This window comes from Salvelinus alpinus, chromosome 14 (assembly GCF_045679555.1).
Source record: "Salvelinus alpinus chromosome 14, SLU_Salpinus.1, whole genome shotgun sequence".
Lineage (NCBI taxonomy): Eukaryota > Metazoa > Chordata > Actinopteri > Salmoniformes > Salmonidae > Salvelinus > Salvelinus alpinus.
Genome location: NC_092099.1, coordinates 28,501,217 through 28,528,499, shown reverse-complemented (window position 1 = coordinate 28,528,499; position 27,283 = coordinate 28,501,217). Strand labels below are relative to the sequence as shown.

General features: G+C 46.4%; 1 protein-coding gene and 1 non-coding gene across 5 annotated transcripts in view; both read left to right on the top strand.

The window, feature by feature from the left end:
• The window catches only part of LOC139538704 (unconventional myosin-XVI-like), a 307,739-nt gene that overhangs the window by 50,037 nt on the left and 230,419 nt on the right, over positions 1-27,283 (top strand). Inside the window, exon 1 of one of the 4 annotated variants that reach the window (XM_071341080.1) lies at positions 360-837. The exons of the other annotated variants lie outside the window; for them this stretch is intronic. Coding sequence (XP_071197181.1) covers positions 810-837 — 28 coding nt within the window. The 5' untranslated portion in view covers positions 360-809. Of the gene's footprint in view, positions 1-359; positions 838-27,283 lie in introns of those variants that run through there. 4 annotated transcript variants of the gene reach the window in all.
• On the top strand, positions 6,534-6,610 carry trnaa-ugc (transfer RNA alanine (anticodon UGC)). The gene has a single exon. It is a non-coding gene; the product is annotated as a tRNA-Ala (tRNA).

The window sequence follows — 27,283 nt, the reverse complement described above, 5'->3', positions numbered from 1 at the left end:
TCCCTCCTTTCCCTATTGTTTCACACTCTTCCTGTCTTCTCTCAATTGCTTTCTACCCTTTGCTTCCTAATTTTCCGTTCTCCCTCTTTCTCCTCTCATTATCTATCCTCTCTCTGTCTCTGATTCTCTCGCTCTCTCTCTCTCTCTCTCTCTCTCTCTCTCTCTCTCTCTCTCTCTCTCTCTCTCTCTCTCTCTCTGTCTCTCTCTCTCTCTCTCTCTCTCTCTCTCTCTCTGATTCTCTGATTCTCTCGCTCTCTCTCTCTCGCTCTCTCTGTCATTCTCCAGAGTGAAGAGGCACATCAATTCATTCCGTCTCTTTTGTTTTCAGCTCAGGAAAAGCAGTAGGAGGTGTGTGTGTCAGGCACATTGCATGTGTGTCTGTGGTGTGTATCTCTCTGAATGTGTGGAGCATTGCGTCAGGGGGGTGTGTTGCGCTGGGGGCGGGTCTACCGTGCTGTCAGTCTGTGACGCACACTGAGCACGTGCGCCGGTCTTGGTTGGGGAGAGGTTGTGTGGTGGTTATCTGGCCGATGGCTGGGAGAGCTGCAAGAGCTGCAAGCGTTGCAGCCCTGCGATGGTGTGTGTGCCTGCTGAGTGTGTCTGTGTGCTCTGCTGCAACTCGAGTCCTATAGTGAATAATGCAGAGCAGAGCAGCTGAATGAATAATGCATTGTGCATGTTTACTAGCACTGCTGTTAGCTTAACCAGAGCTGGAAGGAAGGAACCTGTGGCTGCCTCTATCTGTCTCACTCTCTGACTATCTGACTATCCGACTGACTGACTGACTGACTGACTGGTACAAGGAGAACATGTCCCACTACCATTTTCTCAAATGCTGTAAGTAAGCTCTGGACAGCTGTCCTCCCTTTTCTGTCTCTCTATCTTTTTCTCTTTCTATTTGTCTAGTAGTTGCTACTGTTGTTTATGTCAGTGTGTAGCAGATGCAAGTGTGTGTGTGTGAGAGAGAGAGAAAGTGAGAGGTGTGCCTGTATTAACTCATGCTCATGCCAGTCTTGTGTGAAAGCATGATGTGACTATCTCTAGCAGTTTATAATGTAATGTACCTGTGTAACATTTGGTATGATAGTGTCATGCATAATAATGGTGAGCCAACGTGTCTCTGATATTATATTCTGATGTATCCAGCGTGTGCCATTTGTGTGTGTGTAGTTGTGTGTGGGAGCGAGAGTGGTATTTGCCTGTGTGGGTGTGTGCAATTATGTTTTTGTGTGTGTGTCTCTGCAATGTGTTTGTGTGGGATGTGTGTTACGTGTGTACTGTGGGTGGGTGTGCGAGCTTGCTGCAGACAGAGTGCTGTAGCTGTGTGAAGTTGACCGGTGAATGCGGCAGGTAGCGGGAGGCTCTGGGTAATTCAGCTAGAGTGACAGACAGAAAGGTAGAGCAGAACAGCAGGGAGAGAGATGGGAAAAGAGAGGAATGGCTGGAGAGAGAGAAGAGCGAAAGAGAGGGATGCAGAGAGAGATGAGAGAAAGAGTGAAAGAGAGGAATGGAAAGAGTAATTGAGAAAGAGGGAGAGAGATGGGAGAGAGGCAATATTGAGAGAAATGTGAGGATGGGGACAGGAAGATGAGAAATGTGAGGATGGGGACAGGAAGATGAGAAATGTGAGGATGGGGACAGGAAGGGGAGACGTGGATGTAAGGAAAGGAGGATAAGTGACAGTTGAGGAAAGGAGAAAGAGGGACAGATTATGAGTCAGGGAAAAGGTGAATAAAGGAGATAAAAAGAGTGAGAGAACGGATGATGGTGCATGACTAAGAGATTAGGAGACAGAGGGAGCCGGGGAGGTAAAGAGAGATAGAAGGAGATATATCTGGGAAAGCGGTAGAGGAAAACAGCTGCCAGGGAAGGTGATTGGTTAATAATTTCCCCGATCTATACCTCTCTCCTCTATTTCCCTGTTGTTTCTTTTCCCTGCTTTTTCTCCTTTCCTCCCTCTATGAATTATTATTTTCTCAAAGGCTGAAATGTGTTGGTTATTTAACAAGTTTGTGTATGTGTGTGTGTGTGTGTGTGTGTGTGTGTGTGTGCGTGCGTGCGTGCGTGCGTGCGTGCGTGCGTGCGTGCGTGCGTGCGTGCGTGCCAGCGAGCGAGCGAGCGAGCGAGCGAGTGAGTGTGTGTGTGTGTAACTCAAAGGGCAGATAGAAAGAAAAGAGAGAAATGAATGGAAGAAAAAGGAGAGCGAGTGAGCGAGAGGGATATGAATGAGGCAGGTGTGTGGGTTCTCACGTTTGATGTGTGCTGAAGCAGACACATGAGTGGGCTCATAGGTCAGTGGAACAGCCCTGCCTCAACCCATCCTTACAGAACTGTGCATGCATGAATAGGCACTGTAAAACATTTCATGTAAGTAATTTACTGGCAGCAATTGGCCAGGAAATTACTGTAATGTATTTATACAGTACAGCTACTGTAATCCATTTTACGGTACCACATTTTTTACTGTAATATAATTTACAGTATATTACGGCTACAGCAACATATTACCCAGTATTCTTTGTAGGTTTTCATTTTTACATTTATATTTACATTTTGGTTATTTAGTGGTTGCTCTAGTCCTTTGCAACTTACAGTCAGTGCGTTCAACCAAGGTTGATAAAAAATAACATATTACAGTTATGGCAAGTAAAACATTTCTGTAAACCGTAACAGACAATTTTGTTGGAGTTAGTCCTTTCGAGTCGATCGCAATTAACATAATAAAAATCTCCATCAAAATGTGTCTGTTTAAACTAGATACACCTATCTGCATCCGTCTATGTTGGACTTCCACATCTGTGGTGGAAAGTGGCACCGCTACAGCGCTGTTGGTCAGACCAGGATACATCCCGAAAATCAGTCTTCTGACGAAAATGTCTGTAAAGTCTGAATGTATTTCTATTTATTCTGGATCCCCATTAGCTGCTGCCAAGGCAACAGCTACTCTTCCTGGGGTCCAAAACGGTTTGGCCTACGAACTCATTTAAAAAGATGACACTCTCACAAACATGATGGTGTTCGCTGTTTTGCTCTACAACCCCCACAAGTGTCACAGGATTTGTCTGAAGGTAACCCGGTACCATTTTAAAAAATGAATGGAAGTATGGAAGTAGTTTTGTGCCAACACACCTTCTTATATCTTCTAGAAATAGGACTGACACTTTGCCTCTGTTTTGCCATTTATGAATGTGCTATTCAATGTGTTTCTATGGGCTATAGTAGTAAAGGAGAAATTCAATATTTTCTCAAATATTGGGGGGATACCTTCAGGGGTCATAAAGTTCAAAATCAAATAGCTAAATGAGCCATGGTATGACCATCTTAAAACAATTCCATATGTTAGCTTAGTAACATAGCCCAAAGGCTTACACTTTTAGGGGTTAAGAATGCATTGGTCTTCAAAGTGATAATTACAACAAGAGACATTGCCTTCAGAAAGTATTCATAGCCTTTGACTTATTCCACAATACAATTCAAAATGTATTAAAAAAAATTTTTTATTCACCCACCTACACTCAAAATCCCAAACTGACAAAATTATAACTTGTTTTTAGACATTTTGGAAAATATATTTAAAATGAAATACAGAAATATCTCATTTATATAAGTATTCATACCCCTGAGTCAATACATGATAGAATCACCTTTGGCAGAGATTACAGATGTGAGTCTTTCTGGGTAAGTCTCTAATTGGATTGTACAATATTTGCACATTATTCTTTTAAAAAATTATTCAAGCTCTGTCAAGTTGGTTGTTGATCATTGCTAGACAGCCATTTTCAGGTCTTGCCATAGATTTTCAAGCCAATTTAAATCAAAACTTTAACTAGGCCACTTGGAAACATTCAATTTAATCTTGGTAAGCAACTCCAGTGTAGATTTGGCTTTGTGTTTTAGGTTATTGTCCTGCTGAAAGGTGAATTTGTCTCCCAGTGTCTGTTGCAAAGCAAACTGAACCAGGTTTTCCTCTAGGTGTTTGCATGTAGTTAGCTCTATTCTGTTTGTTTTTATCCCAAATAAAATCCATAGTCCTTTCTGATTACAAGCATACCCATAACATGATGCAGCCACCATCGTGCATAAAGTTAATTTCTTTGCCACATTTTTTGCAATTTTACTTTTACTTTGAAAACCTCCCTGGTCTTTGTGGTTGAATCTGTGTTTGAAATGCACTGCTCGACTGAGGGACCCTACAGATAATTGTATATGTGGGGTACAGAGATGAGGTAGTCATTCAAAAATCATGTTAAACACTAATATTGCACATAGAGTAAATCCAGCTTATTATGTGACTTGCTCAGCCAATTTTTACTCTTGAACTTATTTAGGCTTGCCATAATAAAGGGGTTGAATGAATACTTGTTGACTTGAGACATTAACGCTTTTCATTTCAATTCATTTGTCAAAATGTATAAAAACATAATTCCACTTTCATGTTATGGGGTGTTGTTTGTTGGCCAGTGACACAAAATCGCAATTGTATCCATTTTAAATTCAGACTGTAAAACAACATCTGGAAACGGTCAAGGGTGTGAATACTTCCTGAAGGCACTGTATCTTATGATATATCTCTGACTATTTTTGGATAGTGCCAATACAAAACTGAGATATAATTAACGGTACTTGATGCCAGAACAATGAAACACAGTATAACACAGTAAAAGTGACTATTCAACTGTAGTGAAGGGAAACCCAGGCTTTCTGAAGGCTTTGGAGCTTCATTTTTCGTTCACAATGCATATTAGTGATATCTGCTGTTCAGCAATAAATAGCAGCGTGTGATTATCCGATGCATTTTTTTCTCCACTGTTTCCGTCTGAACTCTGTGGTGCAGCATTAAATCGATGGCTTTACCAGGTTTGCATCTTACACCATGCTTCCCTTTTTTTCTTTAAGTTTACAATAAAAAAAAAATGGAATCTATGGCATTATTTAGGGGACTTGAGACAGAAGCTTATATTATACTAAATAAAACAAATTATTTGAACAACAGTGCAGAAAGTGTGGTTTCGAAAGAATAAAAAAATAAGTGTGTGCCTTCAACCGGATTTGACCTCAAGTCCTTGAATGTTCCATAGTTCCCTACTCTACCTGCTAAGCTACAGGTAGGTAAAACTACATGCACAACATCCTAACTGTATCTGTAAGTACAGTGTCCAGCAGAGGTTGGTGTTTGAAAGCAGCTTGGGGAAGAAGGCATCGGAACCATGGCGGAATCTTGCATTTTGCAACACACGGTTTGAAAAAGCACGTGATCAAACATCAGCACACTACTTCGAATTTAGCTGCTTAGTGATTTCGACGCATGCCTTGGCGCTCCGTTATCTAACGTAACGTCGCTATTAAACGTTAAGAAAATTATTTCCACAGTATTTTACTGTAATTACAAGGGATTAGAGCAAGCAGGTTGACTGTAGTCATTTGCATATTACAGCATATTAATGAATACTAGGTATTTTATATCACTTGCACTTCTTGAGGCCTAAACAAAGGCTTCCAAACTGGTTGTGATTACAGGGCAAAACAGATCAAATGGACATGGGTAAACACTCAACAATTAAAATGTCTGATCTATTCCCTGTATACATTCAATTAATAAGAACTACTACCACATATAACTTAAATTGGTACAGCACTCTCACTAATGGGTGCAATAAATACAGCCTCTAACAAGAGAAAAAACAGGTTTGGTCCAGTATGTTACTGTATTTTGAATTACTGTAAATTACTAACAGCAATTACTGCAGAGTTTCAGGACAAGGTTTGTAAAATTCCTAAATTATAGTATATTACGGTATTCTGTGGGGTACACCATTCTCACTCACTGGTGCAACAAAATAGCTCTAATGGGTGCGTGACTGGCTGCAGGGAAGTTTAATATGCAAAACCAACGGCACCCAAAATAACAAAATATGGGTACAAAATAACCTGTCACGAACCAGTCATAGTGCACAAGCACTTTAAAACAAACAATTTCACACACAGACATGGGGGGGAACAGAGGTGCCAGGTGTGTGGGAAAACAAGACAAAACAAATGGAAAATGAAAGGTGGATCGGCGATGACCACCGAACTCCGCCCGAACAAGGAGAGGAACCGACTTCGGCGGAAGTCGTGACGCGTGGCTCCAGCAGCGCGCCAACACCGGCCTCGGGGATGACCCAGAGGGCGAGGTACAGGGCGATCCAGACGGAGACTGTGGAACTCCCGCAGCATTGAAGGGTCCAACACGTCCTCCACCGGAACCCAGCATCTCTCCTCCGTACCGTACCCCTCCCACTCCACGAGGTACTAAAGGCCCCTCGCCCGACGCCTCGAATCCAGTATGGAGCGAACGGAATACGCCGGGGCCCCCTCGATGTCCAGAGGGGGCGGAGGAACCTCCCGCACCTCAGACTCCTGGAGCGGGCCAGCCACCACCGGCCTGAGGAGAGACACATGGAACGAAGGGTTAATACGGTAATCGGGGGGAAGCTGTAACCTGTAACTAACCTCATTCAGTCTCCTCAGGACTTTAAATGGTCCTGAGGTGTGGTCCCGTGTGGCTCAGTTGGTAGAGCATGGCGCTTGCAACGCCAGGGTTGTGGGTTCAATTCCCACGGGGGGACCAGGATGAATATGTATGAACTTTCCAATTTGTAAGTCGCTCTGGATAAGAGCGTCTGCTAAATGACGTAAATGTAAATGTAAATGTAAATGGCCCCACAAACCGCGGCCCCAGCTTCCGGCAGGGCAGGCGGAGGGGCAGGTTTCGGGTCGAGAGCCAGACCCGGTCCCACTGTGCGAACACCGGGGCCTCACTGCGGTGACGGTCTGCGCTGGCTTTCTGACGCAGCACGGCCCGCCGAAGGTGATCATGAGCGGCGTCCCATGTCTCCTCCGCACACCTGAACCAGTCTTCCACCGCAGGAGCCTCGATCTGACTCTGACGCCAAGGTGCCAGAACTGGCTGGTACCCCAGCACGCAGTGGAAGGGGGAGAGGTTAGTGGAGGAATGGCGAAGCGAGTTCTGTGCCATCACTGCCATTGGCACGAACGCCGCCCACTCCCCCAGCCGGTCCTGGAAATAAGACCTCAAAAACCTACCCACATCCTGGTTAACTCTCTCCACCTGCCCGTTTCTCTCGTGGTGAAAACCCGAGGTAAGGCTGATCGAGACCCCAGACATTCCATGAATGCACTCCAGACCCTCGAAGTGAACTGGGTACCCCGATCAGACACGTCTTCCGGCACCCTGTAGTGCCAGAAGACGTGTGTAAACAAGGCCTACGCAGTCTGTAGGAACGTAGGGAGACCGGGCAGAGGGAGGAGACGACAGGACTTGGAAAAATGGTCCACAACGACCAGGATCGTGGTGTTACCCTGTGAGGGAGGAAGATCGGTAAGGAAATCGACTGACAGGTGCGACCAAGGCCGTTGTGGAACGGGTAAGGGGTGTATCTTACCTCTGGGCAGGTGCCTAGGAGCCTTACACTGGGTGCACACCGAGCAGGAAGAAACATAAACCCTCACGTCCTTCGCCAAAGTGGGCCATTCGTACTTCCCACTCAGACAGCGCACCGTCCGACCGATGCCTGGATGACCAGAGGAGGGTGACGTGTGGGCCTAATAGATCAGCCAGTCATGGACAGCAGACGGAACGTACAGACGCCCAGCGGGACACTGGAGAGGAGCGGGCTCTGCACGTAGCGCCTGCTCAATGTCCGCTTCCTGCTCCCACACTACCGGCGCCACCAGGCAGTAGACCGGGAGTATGGGGGTGGGATTCATGGGCCGCTCCTCTGTGTCATACAGCCGGGACAGTGCGTCTGCCTTCATGTTCTGGGAAGGGTGAAAACAAAACGGGTGAAAAACATGGCCCACCTTGCCTGGCGAGGGTTCAGTCTCCTCGCTGCCCGGATGTACACCAGATTGCGGTGGTCAGTCCAGATGAGAAAAGGGTGTTTAGCCCCCTCAAGCCAATGTCTCCACGCCTTCAAAGCTTTGACGACAGCCAACAGCTCCCGGTCCCCCACGTCATAGTTTCGCTCCGCCGGGCTGACTTCTTCGAGAATAAGGCATAGGGGTGGAGCTTCGGTGGCTCCTATCCCAGCCTCGGAGGCGTCCACCTCCACTATGAACGCCAAAGAGGGATCCGGATGGGCCAGCACGGGAGCCAAGGTAAACAGAGCCCTCAGGTGACCAAAAGCCCTGTCCGCCTCAGCCGACCACTGCAAACGTACTGGGCACCCCTTCAGCAGTGAGGTAATGGGAGCCGCTACCTGACCAAAACCTCGGATTAACCTCCCGTAGTAATTGGCAAACCCTATAAACCGCTGCACCTCCTTTACCGTGGTGAGAGTTGGCCAATTACGCACGGCTGAAATGCGGTCACTCTCCATCTCCACCGCTGAGGTGGAAATGCGGTACCCTAGGAAGGAGGCGGACTACTGGAAGAACAGGCATTTCTCAGCCTTGACGTACAGGTCATGCTCCAACAGTCGACCAAGCACCCTGCGCACGAGGGACACATGCTCGGCGTGTGCAGCGGAGTATATCGGAATGTCATCAATATACACCACTACACCCTGCCCGTGCAGGTCCCTGAAAATCTTGTCTACAAAGGCTTGGAAGACTGATGGAGCATTCATCAACCCGTACGGCATGACGAGGTACTCATAGTGCTCTGAGGTAGTACTGAATGCCGTCTTCCACTCGTCTTCCTCCCGGATACGCACCAGGTTGTAAGCGCTCCTGAGATCTAGTTTGATGAAGAATCGCGCCCCATGCATTGACTCAATCGCTGTGGCTATGAGCGGTAGCGGGTAACTTTACCTCACAGTGATCTGGTTTAGGCCCTGATAGTCAATACAAGGGTGCATACCTCCCTCCTTCTTCTTCACAAAAAAGATACTCGAGGAGGCGGGTGAAGTAGAGGCCCGAATGAACCCCTGACGCAGGGATTCGGAGACACATGTTTCCATAGCCACCGTCTCCGCCTGTGACAGGGGATACACGTGACTCCTGGGAAGTGCGGCATCTACCAGGAGATTTATCGCACAATCCCTCCAACGATGAGGTGGTAATTGAGTCGCCCTCTTTTTGGAGAAGGCGAGAGCCAAGTCGGAATATTCGGGGGGAATGCGCACGGTGGATACCTGGTCTGGACTTTCCACCGTAGTCGCACCAATGGAAACCCCTAAACACCTCCCCGAGCACTCTCGCGACCACCCCGTGAGAGCCCTCCATTGCCATGAAACAGTGGGGTCATGACAAGCTAACCAGGGTAGGCCTAGCACCACGGGAAACGTAGGAGAGTCAATGAGGAAGAGACTGATTCTCTCCTTGTGACCCCCCTGCGTCACCAAGCCCAGAGGAGCGGTTGCCTCCCTAATCAACCCTGACCCTAATGGTCGACTGTCTAAGGCGTGAACTGGGAAGGGCATAGCCACTGGAACAATGGGGATCCCTAAACTATGGGCGAATGATCTGTCTATAAAATTCCCAGCCGCGCCTGAATCGACGAGCGCCTTATGCTGGGAATGCGGAGAAAACATACAGAACCATTTGTGCAACAGAGGGCTCTGGGTGAGAATGGTGCCGGCTCACCTGGTGTGATGCCAGAGTGCCCTGCTTGCTGTCTCGATCCCCAGAGGAACCGACCCGGCACCGACCGGCAGTGTGACCTCTGCGGCCACAGATGGTGCACGAGACGGAACCTCCTCCGGTCACCGTGAGCGCAGCACCTCCCAGCTCCATGGGCATCGGAGCAGTGGTGCTGGGGGATGGAACCGTCAGACCCAGCTCTGGACGTCCGCGGGTAGCCAGCAGGTAATCCAACCGAATGGACAGGTCCACCAGCTGGTCGAAGATGAGGGTGGTGTCCCTGCAGGCCAACTCCCGACGGACGTCCTCGCGCAAACTGCAGCGATCGTAGTCGATCAGGGCCCTGTCGTTCCATCCCGCGCCGGTGGCCAGGGTCCGAATGTCCATCGCGAACTCCTGGGCGCTCCTCGTCTCCTGCCTCAGATGAAAGAGACGTTCACCCGCCGCTCTACCCTTGGGCGGGTGGTCGAAGACTGCCCAGAAGCGTTGGGTGAAATCCTCGAAATGGTCCAGCGCCACATCTCCTTCTCCCCACACGGCGTTGGCCCACTCCAGGGCTTTCCCCGAGAGGCACGAGACGAGGGCGGACACCTTCTCACGGCCCAAAGGAGCCGGGTGGACGGATGCCAGGTAGAGATCCAGCTGCAACAGGAAACCCTGGCAGCGTTCAGCCGTCCCATCGTACTTACTTACTTACTTACTTACTTTATTGTCCCCATAGGGAAATTTTGTTGCAGTGTTATGTACACATTTAAAGTGGCGTTAAATACAAAACAAGATTGACAATACAACTTTCAATAACAGTCACGCACCAATAAAAAAAATAATAATAGTAAGAAATAAGAAATAAAACATTTAAAACATTTAAAACAAAGACTAGCCTGCTGGCCTTACGGGGTCAATGGGAACATTTGCCCGAGCTATTTAAGAGGGATATCACACCTGGCACAAATGATTGTCTCGTTCTATTTTTCCTGCTGAGGGGTGCCCTATACCTGCGCCCAGAGGGGAGTAATTCAAAGTCCAGGTACAGGGGGTGACTTGGGTCTAAAATGATTTTGTGAGCCTTACGGAGGGCCCTGACCTTAAAAATCTCATCCAGGCCTGTCTGTTTGACTCCAAGTACCTTGCTTGCGGTGGTAATAATCCTTCTCAGCATGTTTCTCTGACTGACAGTGGCATTGCCAAACCAACAAACAATACAAAAAGTTAAAATACTCTCAATAAAGGATTTGTAAAACAGAGTCAATATAGTACAGTCTATATTAAAAGAACCCAACTTTTTTAGAAAGTACAGTCTCTGTTGGCTCTTTTTGTAGATCTGGTCTGTACATTTACTCCACTGAAGCTTACTGTCCAAAAAGACACCCAGATATTTATATTCCTCTACAATTTCTATGTTCTGACCTCTGATAGATGTTGCAGAGGTAGGTGTTGTACACTTCCTGAAGTCTATGCACATCTCTTTGGTCTTGTTGGTATTGAGGACCAAGTGTGATTCTTCACACCACTCTACAAAGTCATCTAGGACCGGGCCATGATGTTCCTCGTCATCATGCAACAGGCTGATCAAGGCAGTGTCATCAGCGAACTTAACGAGGTGTCTGTCAGTATGGGAACTAGTACAACTATTAGTGTACAAGATGTACAGAAGTGGGGACAAAACACATCCCTGAGGAGAGCCTGTGTTGGTGTTGCGTATATCCGACACATGGGGACCTATTTTGACTCGCTGTGAGCGTTGGCTCAGGAAGTCCAACAGCCACAAAACCAGCCCCCCATCTAAGGAAAAGTCCCGAATGAGTCTCTGTGCCAGAATGTAGGGCTGGATTGTGTTGAAGGCAGAAGAAAAGTCAACAAACAGAACCCTGACATGGGATTTGGTACCTTCTAGATGTCTATAGACCATGTTAAGGAGGGTAAGAATGGCATCATCAACTCCTCTGCTGGTCTGATAGGCAAACTGAAATGGGTCGAGGAGCTTCTGGGTGACACTGAGAATATGACTTTTCACAATTTTCTCAAGGCATTTCATAACTAAGGATGTCAAAGCGACAGGGCGATAGTCATTCAGCACAGAGGGATTCGATACTTTAGGAATTGGTATAATTATAGATTTTTTCCACAATACTGGAACGTGTTGCTGGTTGAGTGAGGATTGGAAAATGTCTGTAAAAACACCAGCCAGTTGTTCAGCACAGTGTTTTAACACATGCCCACTTATTTTGTCTGGGCCTGGGCTTTTGTATGTGTTACATCCCCTGAACAACTTTAGAACATCAGACTGTTGAACAACAACTCTCTCAAACATTTGTAATGATGCTTCCATTTGTTTTACCTCCGACACGAAGTTGTCTGATTCAAATCTTGAGAAGAAAACATTCAGTTCATTAGCCATGTTCTGGCCCTCATATCCCCCAGGGTCAGCACTGGTTTTTCCCCTGCCTATATGGGGGGCGCTAGCCATGGATTTAATCCCTTGCCAGGCCACCCTTGCGTTTCCTGAGGAGAGGGTCCTCTCCACCCTTTGCTTGTATGCCTCCTTGTCCACCAGTATCTGTCTTTTTATCTCACGTTGTACATCTCTTAAAGCCTGTCTATCACCCCCAGCATAAACTGCCTTCTTCCTATCAAGTAGTGATTTTAGATGTTTTGATACCCAAGGCTTGTTGTTAGGGAAGATTTTACAGGTCTTAGTAGGCACAACTGACTCAACACAGAAGTTTACATAGTCTGAAATAACCTCTGTGAGTTCATCCAGATCAGAGCTGCTGTCCTCAAATACCTCCCACATTGTACAGTCAAAACACCCCTGGAGACAAGTGATACTGTTGTCATTCCAGATCTGGACAGTTTTAACTGTGGGTTTCTCCCTCTCCAGGAGGCGACAGTAAGTTGGCCTGAGGTAGACCACATTGTGGTCTGATGTCCCCAGAGGAGGTCTAGTGGTGGCAGAGAACGCCTTTGGTATTGTCCCATAGCACAAATCAAGAGTCCTATTTTTCCTAGTGTGACATTTCACATACTGATGGTATGTGCGCAAAACTTTGCGCAAGGTACAGTTGTTAAAATCCCCTAAAATAAATTTGGGTGCGTCGGGGGAGATGGATTCCAGTTTCTGTGACAGATTATAAATAATCTCTGATGCCTTTGTTATATTAGCTTTTGGTTGAATGTACACAACGGTAACAAACAATTGGGGGAACTCACGGGGCAGATAGTAAGGTCGCAGTGACACAGAAAGCAGTTCAATGTCGGGGGTACAGAGTCGCTCTCTTACCAGGATCGATTTACACCACTGGTCCCTGACAAGCAGGCAGACGCCCCCGCCGTGAAGTTTCCCTGTGACTGTCAGATCGCGGTCCGCTCTGACCAGGGTGAAGCCGGCCGGCTCCACTTCTCTGTCCGGGACTCTGTCATCCAGCCAAGTCTCAGTAAATGCCAGCAAACAGGCCTCCCGGTATTCGTGTTGGAAGCGCAGATTCGCTGACAACTCATCCGCTTTCCCCCTCAGTGACTGGGCATTAATCAGCAAGGTGGTGGGTAAGGGAAGTTTGTTCTTCATTTTTTTAAGTCGTTGTCTGATTCCCCCGCGTTTTCCACGTTTGCATTTGGGTTTGTAATCCACTCGCAGACAATCAGGTATTAGATGGGCCATTGGGATATCCATCGCGTTCGTATTTGAGTTGCATTGTAGTAAAAACTCCCTGCTGTATTGGATTCCGCTGCCAGCAGCGTTTTCATTATTTAGTCCGTTCGTAGCGGGTATGTACACGATCAACAAGATCAGTCCAACACCCCACCACTGGAAATCCATGGTTGGCAGAATGTTTGTAAACTAAGTGTACAAATTAAAAATAACGCCACTAAGTGTACAAATTAAAAACATAACATTAAAAACATAAGATAACGCCACACCAAACGTCACACACACTGCAGGTCGCAACAGAGCCGCGCCCCCTTCATGATTAGTCCAACACCATTAGTCCAACTCCAACTCCCGGGGAAGGGCGAGATGAATCCCCCTAGGACCGGGTGCAGGGGGGGCGAGTAGTGGAGACCCCAGTTGTGCTGGTGGAGGCGCTGGAGGAACCCCCTGTCTCTCCCAGTGGTCCATGGTTTGGACGACGCTGTCCATGGCGGCGCCGAGATGTTGGAGCATCGCCGTGTTCTCCCGGACGCGCTCCTCCACCCCTATACCAGGGGCACCTGCTCCTGCTGACTCCATATTCGGGTGTGAAATTCTGTAAGGGGTGCGTAACTGGCTGCAGGGAAGTCAGGCGCAGGAGAGCAGAACTGGGTAAAAAACCGAAGCAGTTTAATATGCAAAACCAACGGCACCCAGAACAACAAAATATGTGTACAAAATAACCTGTCACGAACCAGTCATAGTGCACAGGCACTTTAAAACAAACAATTTCACACACAGACATGGGGGGAACAGAGGGTTAAATACACGACAAGTAATGAGGGAATGTAAACCAGGTGTGTGGGAAAACAAGACAAAACAAATGGAAAATGAAAGGTGGATCGGCGATGGCTAGAAGACCGGTGACGTCGACCGCCGAACTCCACCCGAACAAGGAGAGGAACCGACTTCGGCGGAAGTCGTGACAATAGCTTCTTACATGGCACCCATAAAATATGTTAATGAGCCAGAAACTCTTTCCTCGCCCACAAGAGTTTCCCACAATGCACCATCATTGATACTGTAAAACACATTCAAAGCATTTTACTGTGCATTTTACAGTATTTTACTGTTCAAATTACAGAAAGGTATTATAGCGTACTGCAAAACAAATGTACGGTATTTTACTGTGCATTCTACAGTAATCTACTGTATTCAGTTTATACAGCATTATACTGTTGATTAATGCATTAGGTTCCTGATAAAATTACAAAACGTCTGACATTGTGTGCTAAAACATGTTTACACATGATCGTGGTGGTCAACATGTCAAGCTGTGTGTGCGTGTGTGCGTGTGTGTACAGTATATACTGTACATGTGTGTTCATGTGGATGCTGCGGGCTAATTCACAGCCCAGTGCAGTGCTGTCAGTGTTAATAACTAGAGCCTATGAGGGATATTTCTCAGTAAATCAGTATCTGACAGCCAGGAGATGGGAAAGCAGAAGCTTCTCAAGCATGACAACTACAGTATCTCTCTCTCCCCTGCTCTCTCCCTCCCTCCTACTTTCTCCCTCTTCCCTATATCTCCATCCTGACCTCGGCCGGTCCCTCTTGGTGTCTTTGACCTTTCCTGTTTGTCACTCACTCACTCTCAATTTCCAGCTGTCCCTTTACCATTCTTTCTCTCTTTCTCTCTCACAAGAATCCTGTCTTCCTCTCTCTCCCTCTCTCTCCCGTTCACTTCATCTTTATTGTCTTGCTCAGCGGATATGAAGAATATGGTTTTGCATTAGCATCACATTTCGAGAGGCTAGACTGTTCAGTTGGATCAGTCTGAGGTAAGTCTTTATGGGTGACATATGTCAGAAGTGACACGTGTGTGATATGTGTCATATAACGTGTGTTTATGGCCAGACAATGTTGCTGTGCCTCTGTCTGGCTGATTATGATGCCTGATTTATACTGCCGACAACGCAGTTAAATACAGTCTGCTGGTGGCAAATCAAGTATTTTGGTAGAGGTGGAGTGTATGTGTGTGTGTGTGTGTTTGTGTTATTGCTCATGGCTAGAGTGACAATGTCGTGTGTGTCAAATCAAATCAAATCAAATCAAATTTTATTAGTCACATACACATGGTTAGCAGATGTTAATGCGAGTGTAGCGAAATGCTTGTGCTTCTAGTTCCGACAATGCAGTAATAACCAACAAGTAATCTATCCTAACAATTCCACAACTACTACCTTATACACACACACAAGTGTAAAGGGATGAAGAATATGTACATAAAGATATATGAATGAGTGGTGGTACAGAACGGCATGGCAAGATGCAGTAGATGGTATAGAGTACGGTATATACATATGAGATGAGTACTGTAGGGTATGTAAACATAAAGTGGCATAGTTTAAAGTGGCTAGTGGTACATGTATTACATAAAGATGGCAAGATGCAGTAGATGATATAGAGTACAGTATATACATATGAGATGGGTAATGTAGGGTATGTAAACATTATATTAAGAGGCATTGTTTAAAGTGGCTAGTGGTACATTTTTACATAATTTCCATCAATTCCCATTTTTAAAGTGGCTGGAGTTGAGTCAGTATGTTGGCAGCGGCCGCTAAATGTTAGTGGTGGCTGTTTAACAGTCTGATGGCCTTGAGATAGAAGCTGTTTTTCAGTCTCTCGGTCCCTGCTTTGATGCACCTGTACTGACCTCGCCTTCTGGATGATAGCGGGGTGAACAGGCAGTGGCTTGGGTGGTTGTTGTCCTTGATGATCTTTATGGCCTTCCTGTGACATCGGGTGGTGTAGGTGTCCTGGAGGGCAGGTAGTTTGCCCCCGGTGATGCGTTCTGCAGACCTCACTACCCTCTGGAGAGCCTTACGGTTGTGGGCGGAGCAGTTGCCGTACCAGGCGGTGATACAGCCCGACAGGATGCTCTCGATTGTGCATCTGTAGAAGTTTGTGAGTGCTTTTGGTGACAAGCCGAATTTCTTCAGCCTCCTGAGGTTGAAGAGGCGCTGCTGCGCCTTTTTCACAACGCTGTCTGTGTGGGTGGACCAATTCAGTTTGTCCGTGATGTGTACACCGAGGAACTTAAACCTTTCCACCTTCTCCACTACTGACCCGTCGATGTGGATAGGGGGGTGCTCCCTCTGCTGTTTCCTGAAGTCCACAATCATCTCCTTTGTTTTGTTGACGTTGAGTGTGAGGTTATTTTCCTGACACCACACTCCGAGGGCCCTCACCTCCTCCCTGTAGGCCGTCTCGTCGTTGTTGGTAATCAAGCCTACCACTGTAGTGTCATCCGCAAACTTGATGATTGAGTTGGAGGCGTGCATGGCCACGCAGTCGTGGGTGAACAGGGAGTACAGGAGAGGGCTCAGAACGCACCCTTGTGGGGCCCCAGTGTTGAGGATCAGCGGGGTGGAGATGTTGTTACCTACCCTCACCACCTGGGGGCGGCCCGTCAGGAAGTCCAGGACCCAGTTGCACAGGGCGGGGTCGAGACCCAGGGTCTCGAGCTTGATGACGAGTTTGGAGGGTACTATGGTGTTAAATGCTGAGCTGTAATCGATGAACAGCATTCTCACATGGGTATTCCTCTTGTCCAGATGGGTTAGGGCAGTGTGCAGTGTGGTTGCGATTGCGTCGTCTGTGGACCTATTGGGTCGGTAAGCAAATTGGAGTGGGTCTAGGGTGTCCGGTAGGGTGGAGGTGATATGGTCCTTGACTAGTCTCTCAAAGCACTTCATGATGACGGAAGTGAGTGCTACGGGGCGGTAGTCGTTTAGCTCAGTTACCTTAGCTTTCTTGGGAACAGGAACAATGGTGGCCCTCTTGAAGCATGTGGGAACAGCAGACTGGGATAAGGATTGATTGAATATGTCCGTAAACACACCAGCCAGCTGGTCTGCGCATGCTCTGAGGACGCGGCTGGGAATGCCGTCTGGGCCTGCAGCCTTGCGAGGGTTAACACGTTTAAATGTTTTACTCACCTCGGCTGCAGTGAAGGAGAGCCCGCAGGTTTTGGTAGGGGGCCGTGTCAGTGGCACTGTATTGTCCTCAAAGCGGGCAAAAAAGTTGTTTAGCCTGTCTGGGAGCAAGACATCCTGGTCCGCGACGGGGCTGGTTTTCTTTTTGTAATCCGTGATTGACTGTAGACCCTGCCACATACCTCTTGTGTCTGAGCTGTTGAATTGCGACTCGATTTTGTCTCTGTACTGGGACTTAGCCTGTTTGATTGCCAGGTGTGTGTGTGTGTGTGTGTGTGTGTGTGTGTCGCTGTGAGTTAAGACTCCTGAAGGAGGACTCATCAGTCCTGTGTCCCTGACCATATTAGAGACACATATTTACCTCAGATTACACAGATCCACAAAGAATTCGAAAACAAACCCAATTTTGATAAACTCTCATATCTACTGGGTGAAACACCACAGTGTGCCATCACAGCATCAAGATTTTTGATCTGTTGCCTCAAGAAAAGGGCATTCAGTGAAGAACAAACACCACTGTAAATACAACTCATATTTATATTTTTTTATTTTCACTTTTTTACTTTAACTATTTGCACATCGTTACAACACTGTAGATAGACGTAATATGACATTTGAAATGTCTTTATTCTTTTGGAACATCTGCAAGTGTAATGTTTACTGTTAATTTTTATTGTTTATTTCACTTTTGTTTATTATCTACTTCACTTGCTTTGGCAATGTTAACATATGTTTCCCATGCCAATAAAGCCCTTAAATTTAATTGCATTGAATTTATTTGAGAGAGAGGTGTGTGGGGGAGAGGGAGATGGGTGTGGGGGAGAGAGAGAGGTGTGTGGGGGGAGAAAGAGGTGTTTGGGGGAGAGAGAGAGATTTGTGTGGGGGAGAGAGAGAGAGGTGTGTGGGGGAGAGAGAGAGAGAGGTGTGTGGGGGAGAGAGAGTGGGGGAGAGAGAGAGAGATGTGTGGGGGAGAGAGAGTGGGGGAGAGAGAGAGAGATGTGTGGGGGAGAGAGAGTGGGGGAGAGAGAGAGAGGTGTGTGGGGGAGAGAGAGTGGGGGAGAGAGAGAGAGATGTGTGTGGGGAGAGAGAGTTGTGTGGGTGAGAGAGCTCTAGGTCTGATGCTTTCAGAACCACCCCTCTCTCTCTTTCTGGTTGGTTTTCAAAAGGATTGATGAAGTCAAGAATCAGTCTTCAAATGAACAATCCCTTGGGCTTTGACACCATTTGTGATGCAACAATTATGTCAGAGGAGAGAACCTAATTGGTGGGCGCAACCTATTTGTTTCATTAAGATGTTTCCCTTTTAGTTTACAGTAGGCCTGTGATGCTGTCTGCAGCCTTTGAAGCAAAACAATGAGAGAGAGAGAGAAATAGAGAGAGAGAGGGAAGGGATAGAGTGGTAGGGTGTGATAGAAAGGAGTGGTACTAACGGGAATGAGGAGAGGAAGTCGTTTTTTTTAGCTGGACGCATTTTGAGTTCAACTCCAGGTTCATATCCTCCCATGCTGTGTTTGTTATAGTTGGCACGCACACACACACACACAAACCATTAAACTAGTGACTTTGCTCTACTTCCACTGACCCACTCTCACACTGTCTCTTACTACTCTCTATTTATTCCACTGTCTGAACCACCTTCCCTCTTTTTCTCCCTCTCTCCTCCTTTCTATTCCTCCCCTCTCTCTGTCATATACAGCCCCCCCCTCATCCCTCTAATATGCAGTCTCTCAGTGGGCCAATGTGTGATTGTTCTCAGTAGTGCCACAGTCTATATCAAGCAGTGGTAATTATCCTTTGTTTCCTGACTCAAAGTGACTTAAACTGGAACTCTCAGTTTAAGTCACTTTGAGTCAGCTAGCCAGTCCTAGGACAGATATACCCATCTATAGTCTATAGACACATATATACTTAAGCAATGATGCACAAGAGGCAGTGCTGTATCATGAACACAGTCACAGGTAAATGGCGTTGTTAGGCCCGACGTGATAGCACTGCCTCATTGCTTTCATAAAATGGTTACCAACATATTAAAACAGCAATGAATTGCATATTTTCATTAAAACTTTATTTTTACAAGTCAATTCATACAATTTAATTATTCCACCAGAAGATATAGTCTGGACAAAAATCTGGTTGTTAGTTCTTTTGGCCATGTTGCCACAGACAAGACTCAGTCTTTAATTATTTTTGCATAGTTGCTATGCAAAAGGACTGGTAATCCGTTCTAAACAAAATGGTTTCTACGCAGGCAACGTTCTTGTCGCTAGCTAGCTAGCCAACTTTGGATTGACAGTACACTAGCTGCATTTTTGTTTGTTTTATATTTTTTTCTATTGTCATTGATGCGTGATTTGACCGGCTCAGTAAAAGTTGTCTCGTCTCGTCTGGGCACCGTTCACTCTATGTATGGTACTACACAGATCTAAATTCAAAAGTGAAACATTGGCAGACAGCGAGGCTTATATTAACCTCCCCTGTACCAAACTAAATGCTAGGCTGGAAGCGAGGGGAAATCATGTGCTAGTTGAGTACAAGAGATGATTTAGGAACATGAACATGCTATTCTTATAGGAGGCACAGTGATCCCTTTCAGATGGAACCATTAGCAGGCATAGTGTGTCTGTGACGGCCGGTACAGCATGGCTTGGAATTCTGCTCGTCAATCAGCATCCAGGATGCAAACAACCAGTTTTATAACAAGCTATAGACACAGATATACCCAGCTATACTCTATAGACAATCTACTGTCAGATTGGGCCAGCTGTAAAAACTAGCTAGCTAATCCAGTCCAGATATGGCTGAGCTTTGTGCCTGTCAGTAAAGGGTAGGAGCTAGCCTCCTCTGGTTGGGGCTTGGCTTTGGATTAGGTTATGTGTAATTTAAACTGAAGGGCTGTAGTGTATATGCTTGTGTAATGTACAGTACATGTGCTCCGCCAGCTGCAGCACTTGTGTGGGTGTGTCCTGAGAAGAATGTACTCCTCCTCTTGTCACGACAGTGGTTGGCTGCACTTCTTTTCAAAATCCTCCAAGACTCAGGGGCTAGAGCTGGGACGATAAACCGCAAATGATCGACACCAACCATACCGATCACTTATCACAGGCATTTTGCTCATTTCATTCATTACGATAAGTAGCCTTAACTAGAGAAATGAAATAAGTTTGCTAATATGTGTGATTGTCAATGGGACAGTTGTTAGATACAACCATCAAACCAGTAGTAGTAGTTTAAAGGAGAATATAATAACTGTTGTGCACATTAATGTTATAAAATGATCGTTCTATTTATCGCAACATGGATTTTTGTCAATTTCGTCCAGGTCTGTCAGGGGCGTTGTGACAGTAGACTTTGGAGAGAGTCGTGTTTGGGGAATGGGTGAGGGGGAGGGGAAAAGGCGGGCAGTGTCACTATTTTCATAGTTATCACAGTGTATTGTCTCTCTAACTGCCTAGTCAGCTTAATAAGAGGCTGTACAAGCTAAGTAGTAGTGAATGGTATAGTGAGGTATAGTGAGAATGGTGGTGTGTGTACTGACACAGGGCTGGGCACACAGAGCAGGTCTGGGTTTAATAGGGTAATTGGTTTCTGCGCCTGGGAGCAGCTTACTTCACTGCAGCAATTCTAAAGTGTCTTTAATCTGCATCCTGGCTTATCAGAGCCTAGAGACAGGGTCAGGAGGGAGAAGAGGACGAAGAGAGGAAGGAAATAGAGGGGGTAAGAGAAAGTCAAAGGAGAAGGAGGACATATAGTAGAGAAAGGGGTGGAAAAGAGAGCGAGAGCAGAGGGGGAGCACACTGGTAGAGCGTGCTCAAACGTGTGCACAATCATGTGCGTGTTTGCGTGTTTGTGTGTATATGCATGCGTGTGAAAGTATGAGCCTGTGTGTGTAGACCAGTACAAACCTGAGGCAGTCTCCCTAACTGAAAATGTTGAGAAAGACACAATATTCTAATCACCTCCCCATTGTCTCAAAGATAATTTTCATGTTGTCAGCCCAGGCAGATAACATACGGGCGTTTTGGCCCTACTGTCTGGGAGGCAGGCAGGTGTGTGGTTGAGTGTGCAGATGATTATCTAATGCAAAAGCAGTTAAAGACAAAGTAACATCACTCATCAGCCTGATAAGGATCTACAGCACATACAGATTCACATAAACATTGTTTCAAGTAGAGAAAACATGCTGGGGGATACACACCTCTCAATTCCCGTGCCATGTCTGCTATGGTTATAAATGTGTCTCTTTTTGGCATGTGTGTATGTTCAGGTCTGTGTAGGTGCTTATGGGTCTCTGAAGAGATTATGTGAACAGCGTCAGAGAAAAGACACAAACACACACGCTGACACACTCAGACAACACAGCTCTTATTTCCATAGCTGCATGACAAAATGAACTGCAGTGATTCCTGTTCCTCTTTAAAAGCGTAACAGGCAGAGAGGAGAGAAAAGAGAAATTAAGGGAGAGAGAAGAGAAAGCGAGAGAGATGGGCCATTAAAAAAGGCTGCAGTACTTCAAAGGCATCCCACTGTCAGTGGTTTAAACCTCGCCAGCAGCCTGCTGCATCAGTCTACTGAATCACACACACGGAGGGAGGGAGGTAAGATTACAGGGGCGAGAGGAAGACAGAAAGGCAGATAGTTATGGGGCAGTGAAGGGGCAGACAAGAAGAGGAGGAAGAAAAGGAGGTTAAAGACCAAGTGAGAGTGATGTGGAGAGGGCTTAAAAGTAAAGAGACGGCGAAAGACAGTCAGACAGGCAAAGTGACAGAGTGAGGGCGAGGAGGAAAGGAGAGAGAGGGATGAGGAGGAGGTTAACCTGAAAAAGAGAATTAGAGTGTGTTAAAAGGAGAGGGAAAGAAGACAAGCAGACAGAGAGACGGGCAGACAGATAGACAAGCAGACAATTCGACAAGCAGACAGTTAGGCAAGCAGACAGTTAGGCAAGCAGACAGTTTGGCAAGCAGACAGATAGACAAGCTGACAGTTAGACAAGCTGACAGTTAGGCAAACAGACAGTTAGACAAGCAGACAGTTAGACAAGCAGACAGATAGACAAGCAGACAGATAGGCAAGCAGACAGTTAGGCAAGCAGACAGTTAGGCAAGAAAACCGTTAGACAAGCTGACAGATAGGCTAGCAGACAGTTAGACAAGCAGACAGTTAGGCAAGCTGACAGATAGGCAAACAGACAGTTAGACAAGCAGACAGTTAGGCAAGCAGACAGACAGGCAAGCAGACAGTTAAGCAAGCTGACAGATAGGCAAACAGACAGTTAGGCAAGAAAACCGTTAGACAAGCTGACAGATAGGCTAGCAGACAGTTAGAAAAGCAGACAGTTAGGCAAGCTGACAGTTAGACAAGCAGACAGTTAGGCAAGCTGACAGATAGGCAAACAGACAGTTAGGCAAGCAGATAGTTAGGCAAGCAGACAGTTAGGCAAGCAGACCGTTAGACAAGCAGACAGTTAGGCAAGCAGAGAGTTAGACAAGCAGATAGTTAGGCAAGCAGACAGTTAGACAAGCAGACAGTTAGACAAGCAGACAGTTAGACAAGCAGACAGTTAGACAAGCAGACAGTTAGACAAGCCGACAGTTAGGCAAACAGACAGTTAGACAAGCAGACAGTTAGACAAGCAGACAGTTTGACAAGCAGACAGTTAGACAAGCAGACAGTTAGACAAGCAGACAGTTAGGCAATCAGACAGTTAGACAAGCAGACAGTTAGACAAGCAGACAGTTAGGCAAGCTGACAGATATACACACAGTCAGTTAGACAAGCAGACAGTTAGGCAAGCAGACAGATAGGCAAGCAGGCAGATAGACAAGCAGACAGATAGACAAGCAGACAGTTAGACAAGCAGCCAGTTTGACAAGCAGACAGTTAGACAAGCAGACAGTTAGACAAGCAGACAGTTAGGCAAGCAGAGAGTTAGACAAGCAGATAGTTAGGCAAGCAGACAGTTAGACAAGCAGACAGTTAGACAAGCAGACAGTTAGACAAGCAGACAGTTAGACAAGCAGACAGTTAGACAAGCCGACAGTTAGACAAGCAGCCAGTTTGACAAGCAGACAGTTAGACAAGCAGACAGTTAGACAAGCAGACAGTTAGACAAGCCGACAGTTAGGCAAACAGACAGTTAGACAAGCAGACAGTTAGACAAGCAGACAGTTTGACAAGCAGACAGTTAGACAAGCAGACAGGTAGACAAGCAGACAGTTAGGCAATCAGACAGTTAGACAAGCAGACAGTTAGGCAAGCTGACAGATATACACACAGTCAGTTAGACAAGCAGACAGTTAGGCAAGCAGACAGATAGGCAAGCAGGCAGATATACAAGCAGACAGATAGACAAGCAGACAGTTAGACAAGCAGCCAGTTTGACAAGCAGACAGTTAGACAAGCAGACAGTTAGACAAGCAGACAGTTAGACAAGCCGACAGTTAGGCAAACAGACAGTTAGACAAGCAGACAGTTAGACAAGCAGACAGTTTGACAAGCAGACAGTTAGACAAGCAGACAGTTAGGCAATCAGACAGTTAGACAAGCAGACAGTTAGACAAGCAGACAGTTAGGCAAGCTGACAGATATACACACAGTCAGTTAGACAAGCAGACAGTTAGGCAAGCAGACAGATAGGCAAGCAGACAGATAGACAAGCAGACAGATAGACAAGCAGACAGTTAGGCAAGCAGACAGTTAGACAAGCAGACAGTTTGGCAAGCAGACAGATAGACAAGCTGACAGTTAGACAAGCTGACAGTTAGGCAAACAGACAGTTAAACAAGCAGACAGTTAGACAAGCAGACAGATAGGCAAGCAGACAGTTAGGCAAGCAGACAGTTAGGCAAGCAGACAGTTAGACAAGCAGACAGTTTGACAAGCAGACAGTTAGACAAGCAGACAGATAGGCAAACAGACAGTTAGACAAGCAGACAGTTAGGCAAGCAGACACACAGGCAAGCAGACAGTTAGGCAAGCTGACAGATAGGCAAACAGACAGTTAGACAAGCTAACAGTTAGGCAAGAAAACCGTTAGACAAGCTGACAGATAGGCTAGCAGACAGTTAGACAAGCAGACAGTTAGGCAAGCTGACAGATAGGCAAACAGACAGTTAGACAAGCAGACAGTTAGGCAAGCAGACAGACGGGCAAGCAGACAGTTAGGCAAGCTGACAGATAGGCAAATAGACAGTTAGACAAGCAGACAGTTAGGCAAGCAGACAGATAGACAAGCAGATAGTTAGGCAAGCAGACAGTTTGACAAGCAGACAGTTAGACAAGCAGACAGTTAGACAAGCCGACAGTTAGGCAAACAGACAGTTAGGCAAGCAGACAGTTTGACAAGCAGACAGTTAGACAAGCAGACAGTTAGACAAGCCGACAGTTAGGCAAACAGACAGTTAGACAAGCAGACAGTTAGACAAGCAGACAGTTTGACAAGCATACAGTTAGACAAGCAGACAGTTAGGCAAGCTGACAGATAGGCAAACAGACAGTTAGACAAGCTGACAGTTAGGCAAGAAAACCGTTAGACAAGCTGACAGATAGGCTAGCAGACAGTTAGAGAAGCAGACAGTTAGGCAAGCTGACAGATAGGCAAATAGACAGTTAGACAAGCAGACAGTTAGGCAAGCAGACAGATAGGCAAGCAGATAGTTAGGCAAGCAGACAGATAGACAAGCAGATAGTTAGGCAAGCAGACAGTTAGACAAGCAGACAGTTAGGCAAGCAGACCGTTAGACAAGCAGACAGTTAGACAAGCAGACAGTTAGACAAGCAGACAGTTAGACAAGCCGACAGTTAGGCAAACAGACAGTTAGACAAGCAGACAGTTAGACAAGCAGACAGTTTGACAAGCAGACAGTTAGACAAGCAGACAGATAGGCAAACAGACAGTTAGACAAGCAGACAGTTAGACTAGCAGACAGTTAGGCAAGAAAACCGTTAGACAAGCTGACAGGTAGGCTAGCAGACAGTTAGACAAGCAGACAGTTAGGCACGCTGACAGATAGGCAAACAGACAGTTAGACAAGCAGACAGTTAGGCAAGCAGACAGATAGGCAAGCAGATAGTTAGGCAAACAGACAGTTAGGCAAGCAGACCGTTAGACAAGCAGACAGTTAGGCAAGCAGACAGATAGACAAGCAGATAGTTAGGCAAGCAGACAGTTAGGCAAGCAGACAGATAGACAAGCAGATAGTTAGGCAAGCAGACAGTTTGACAAGCAGACAGTTAGACAAGCAGACAGTTAGACAAGCCGACAGTTAGGCAAACAGACAGTTAGACAAGCAGACAGTTAGGCAAGCAGACAGTTTGACAAGCAGACAGTTAGACAAGCTGACAGATAGGCAAACAGACAGTTAGACAAGCAGACAGTTAGGCAAACAGACAGTTAGACAAGCAGACAGTTAGGCAAGCAGACAGATAGGCAAATAGACAGTTAGACAAGCAGACAGTTAGGCAAGCAGACAGTTAGAGAAGCAGACAGTTAGGCAAGCTGACAGATAGGCAAACAGACAGTTAGACAAGCTGACAGATAGGCTAGCAGACAGTTAGAGAAGCAGACAGTTAGGCAAGCTGACAGATAGGCAAATAGACAGTTAGACAAGCAGACAGTTAGGCAAGCAGACAGATAGGCAAGCAGATAGTTAGGCAAGCAGACAGATAGACAAGCAGATAGTTAGGCAAGCAGACAGTTAGACAAGCAGACAGTTAGGCAAGCAGACCGTTAGACAAGCAGACAGTTAGACAAGCAGACAGTTAGACAAGCAGACAGTTAGACAAGCCGACAGTTAGGCAAACAGACAGTTAGACAAGCAGACAGTTAGACAAGCAGACAGTTTGACAAGCAGACAGTTAGACAAGCAGACAGATAGGCAAACAGACAGTTAGACAAGCAGACAGTTAGACTAGCAGACAGTTAGGCAAGAAAACCGTTAGACAAGCTGACAGGTAGGCTAGCAGACAGTTAGACAAGCAGACAGTTAGGCACGCTGACAGATAGGCAAACAGACAGTTAGACAAGCAGACAGTTAGGCAAGCAGACAGATAGGCAAGCAGATAGTTAGGCAAACAGACAGTTAGGCAAGCAGACCGTTAGACAAGCAGACAGTTAGGCAAGCAGACAGATAGACAAGCAGATAGTTAGGCAAGCAGACAGTTAGGCAAGCAGACAGATAGACAAGCAGATAGTTAGGCAAGCAGACAGTTTGACAAGCAGACAGTTAGACAAGCTGACAGATAGGCAAACAGACAGTTAGACAAGCAGACAGTTAGGCAAACAGACAGTTAGACAAGCAGACAGTTAGGCAAGCAGACAGATAGGCAAATAGACAGTTAGACAAGCAGACAGTTAGGCAAGCAGACAGTTAGAGAAGCAGACAGTTAGGCAAGCTGACAGATAGGCAAACAGACAGTTAGACAAGCTGACAGATAGGCTAGCAGACAGTTAGAGAAGCAGACAGTTAGGCAAGCTGACAGATAGGCAAATAGACAGTTAGACAAGCAGACAGTTAGGCAAGCAGACAGATAGACAAGCAGATAGTTAGGCAAGCAGACAGTTAGACAAGCAGACAGTTAGGCAAGCAGACCGTTAGACAAGCAGACAGTTAGACAAGCAGACAGTTAGACAAGCAGACAGTTAGACAAGCCGACAGTTAGGCAAGCAGACAGTTTGACAAGCAGACAGTTAGACAAGCTGACAGATAGGCAAACAGACAGTTAGACAAGCAGACAGTTAGGCAAACAGACAGTTAGACAAGCAGACAGTTAGGCAAGCAGACAGATAGGCAAATAGACAGTTAGACAAGCAGACAGTTAGGCAAGCAGACAGTTAGAGAAGCAGACAGTTAGGCAAGCTGACAGATAGGCAAACAGACAGTTAGACAAGCTGACAGATAGGCTAGCAGACAGTTAGAGAAGCAGACAGTTAGGCAAGCTGACAGATAGGCAAATAGACAGTTAGACAAGCAGACAGTTAGGCAAGCAGACAGATAGGCAAGCAGATAGTTAGGCAAGCAGACAGATAGACAAGCAGATAGTTAGGCAAGCAGACAGTTAGACAAGCAGACAG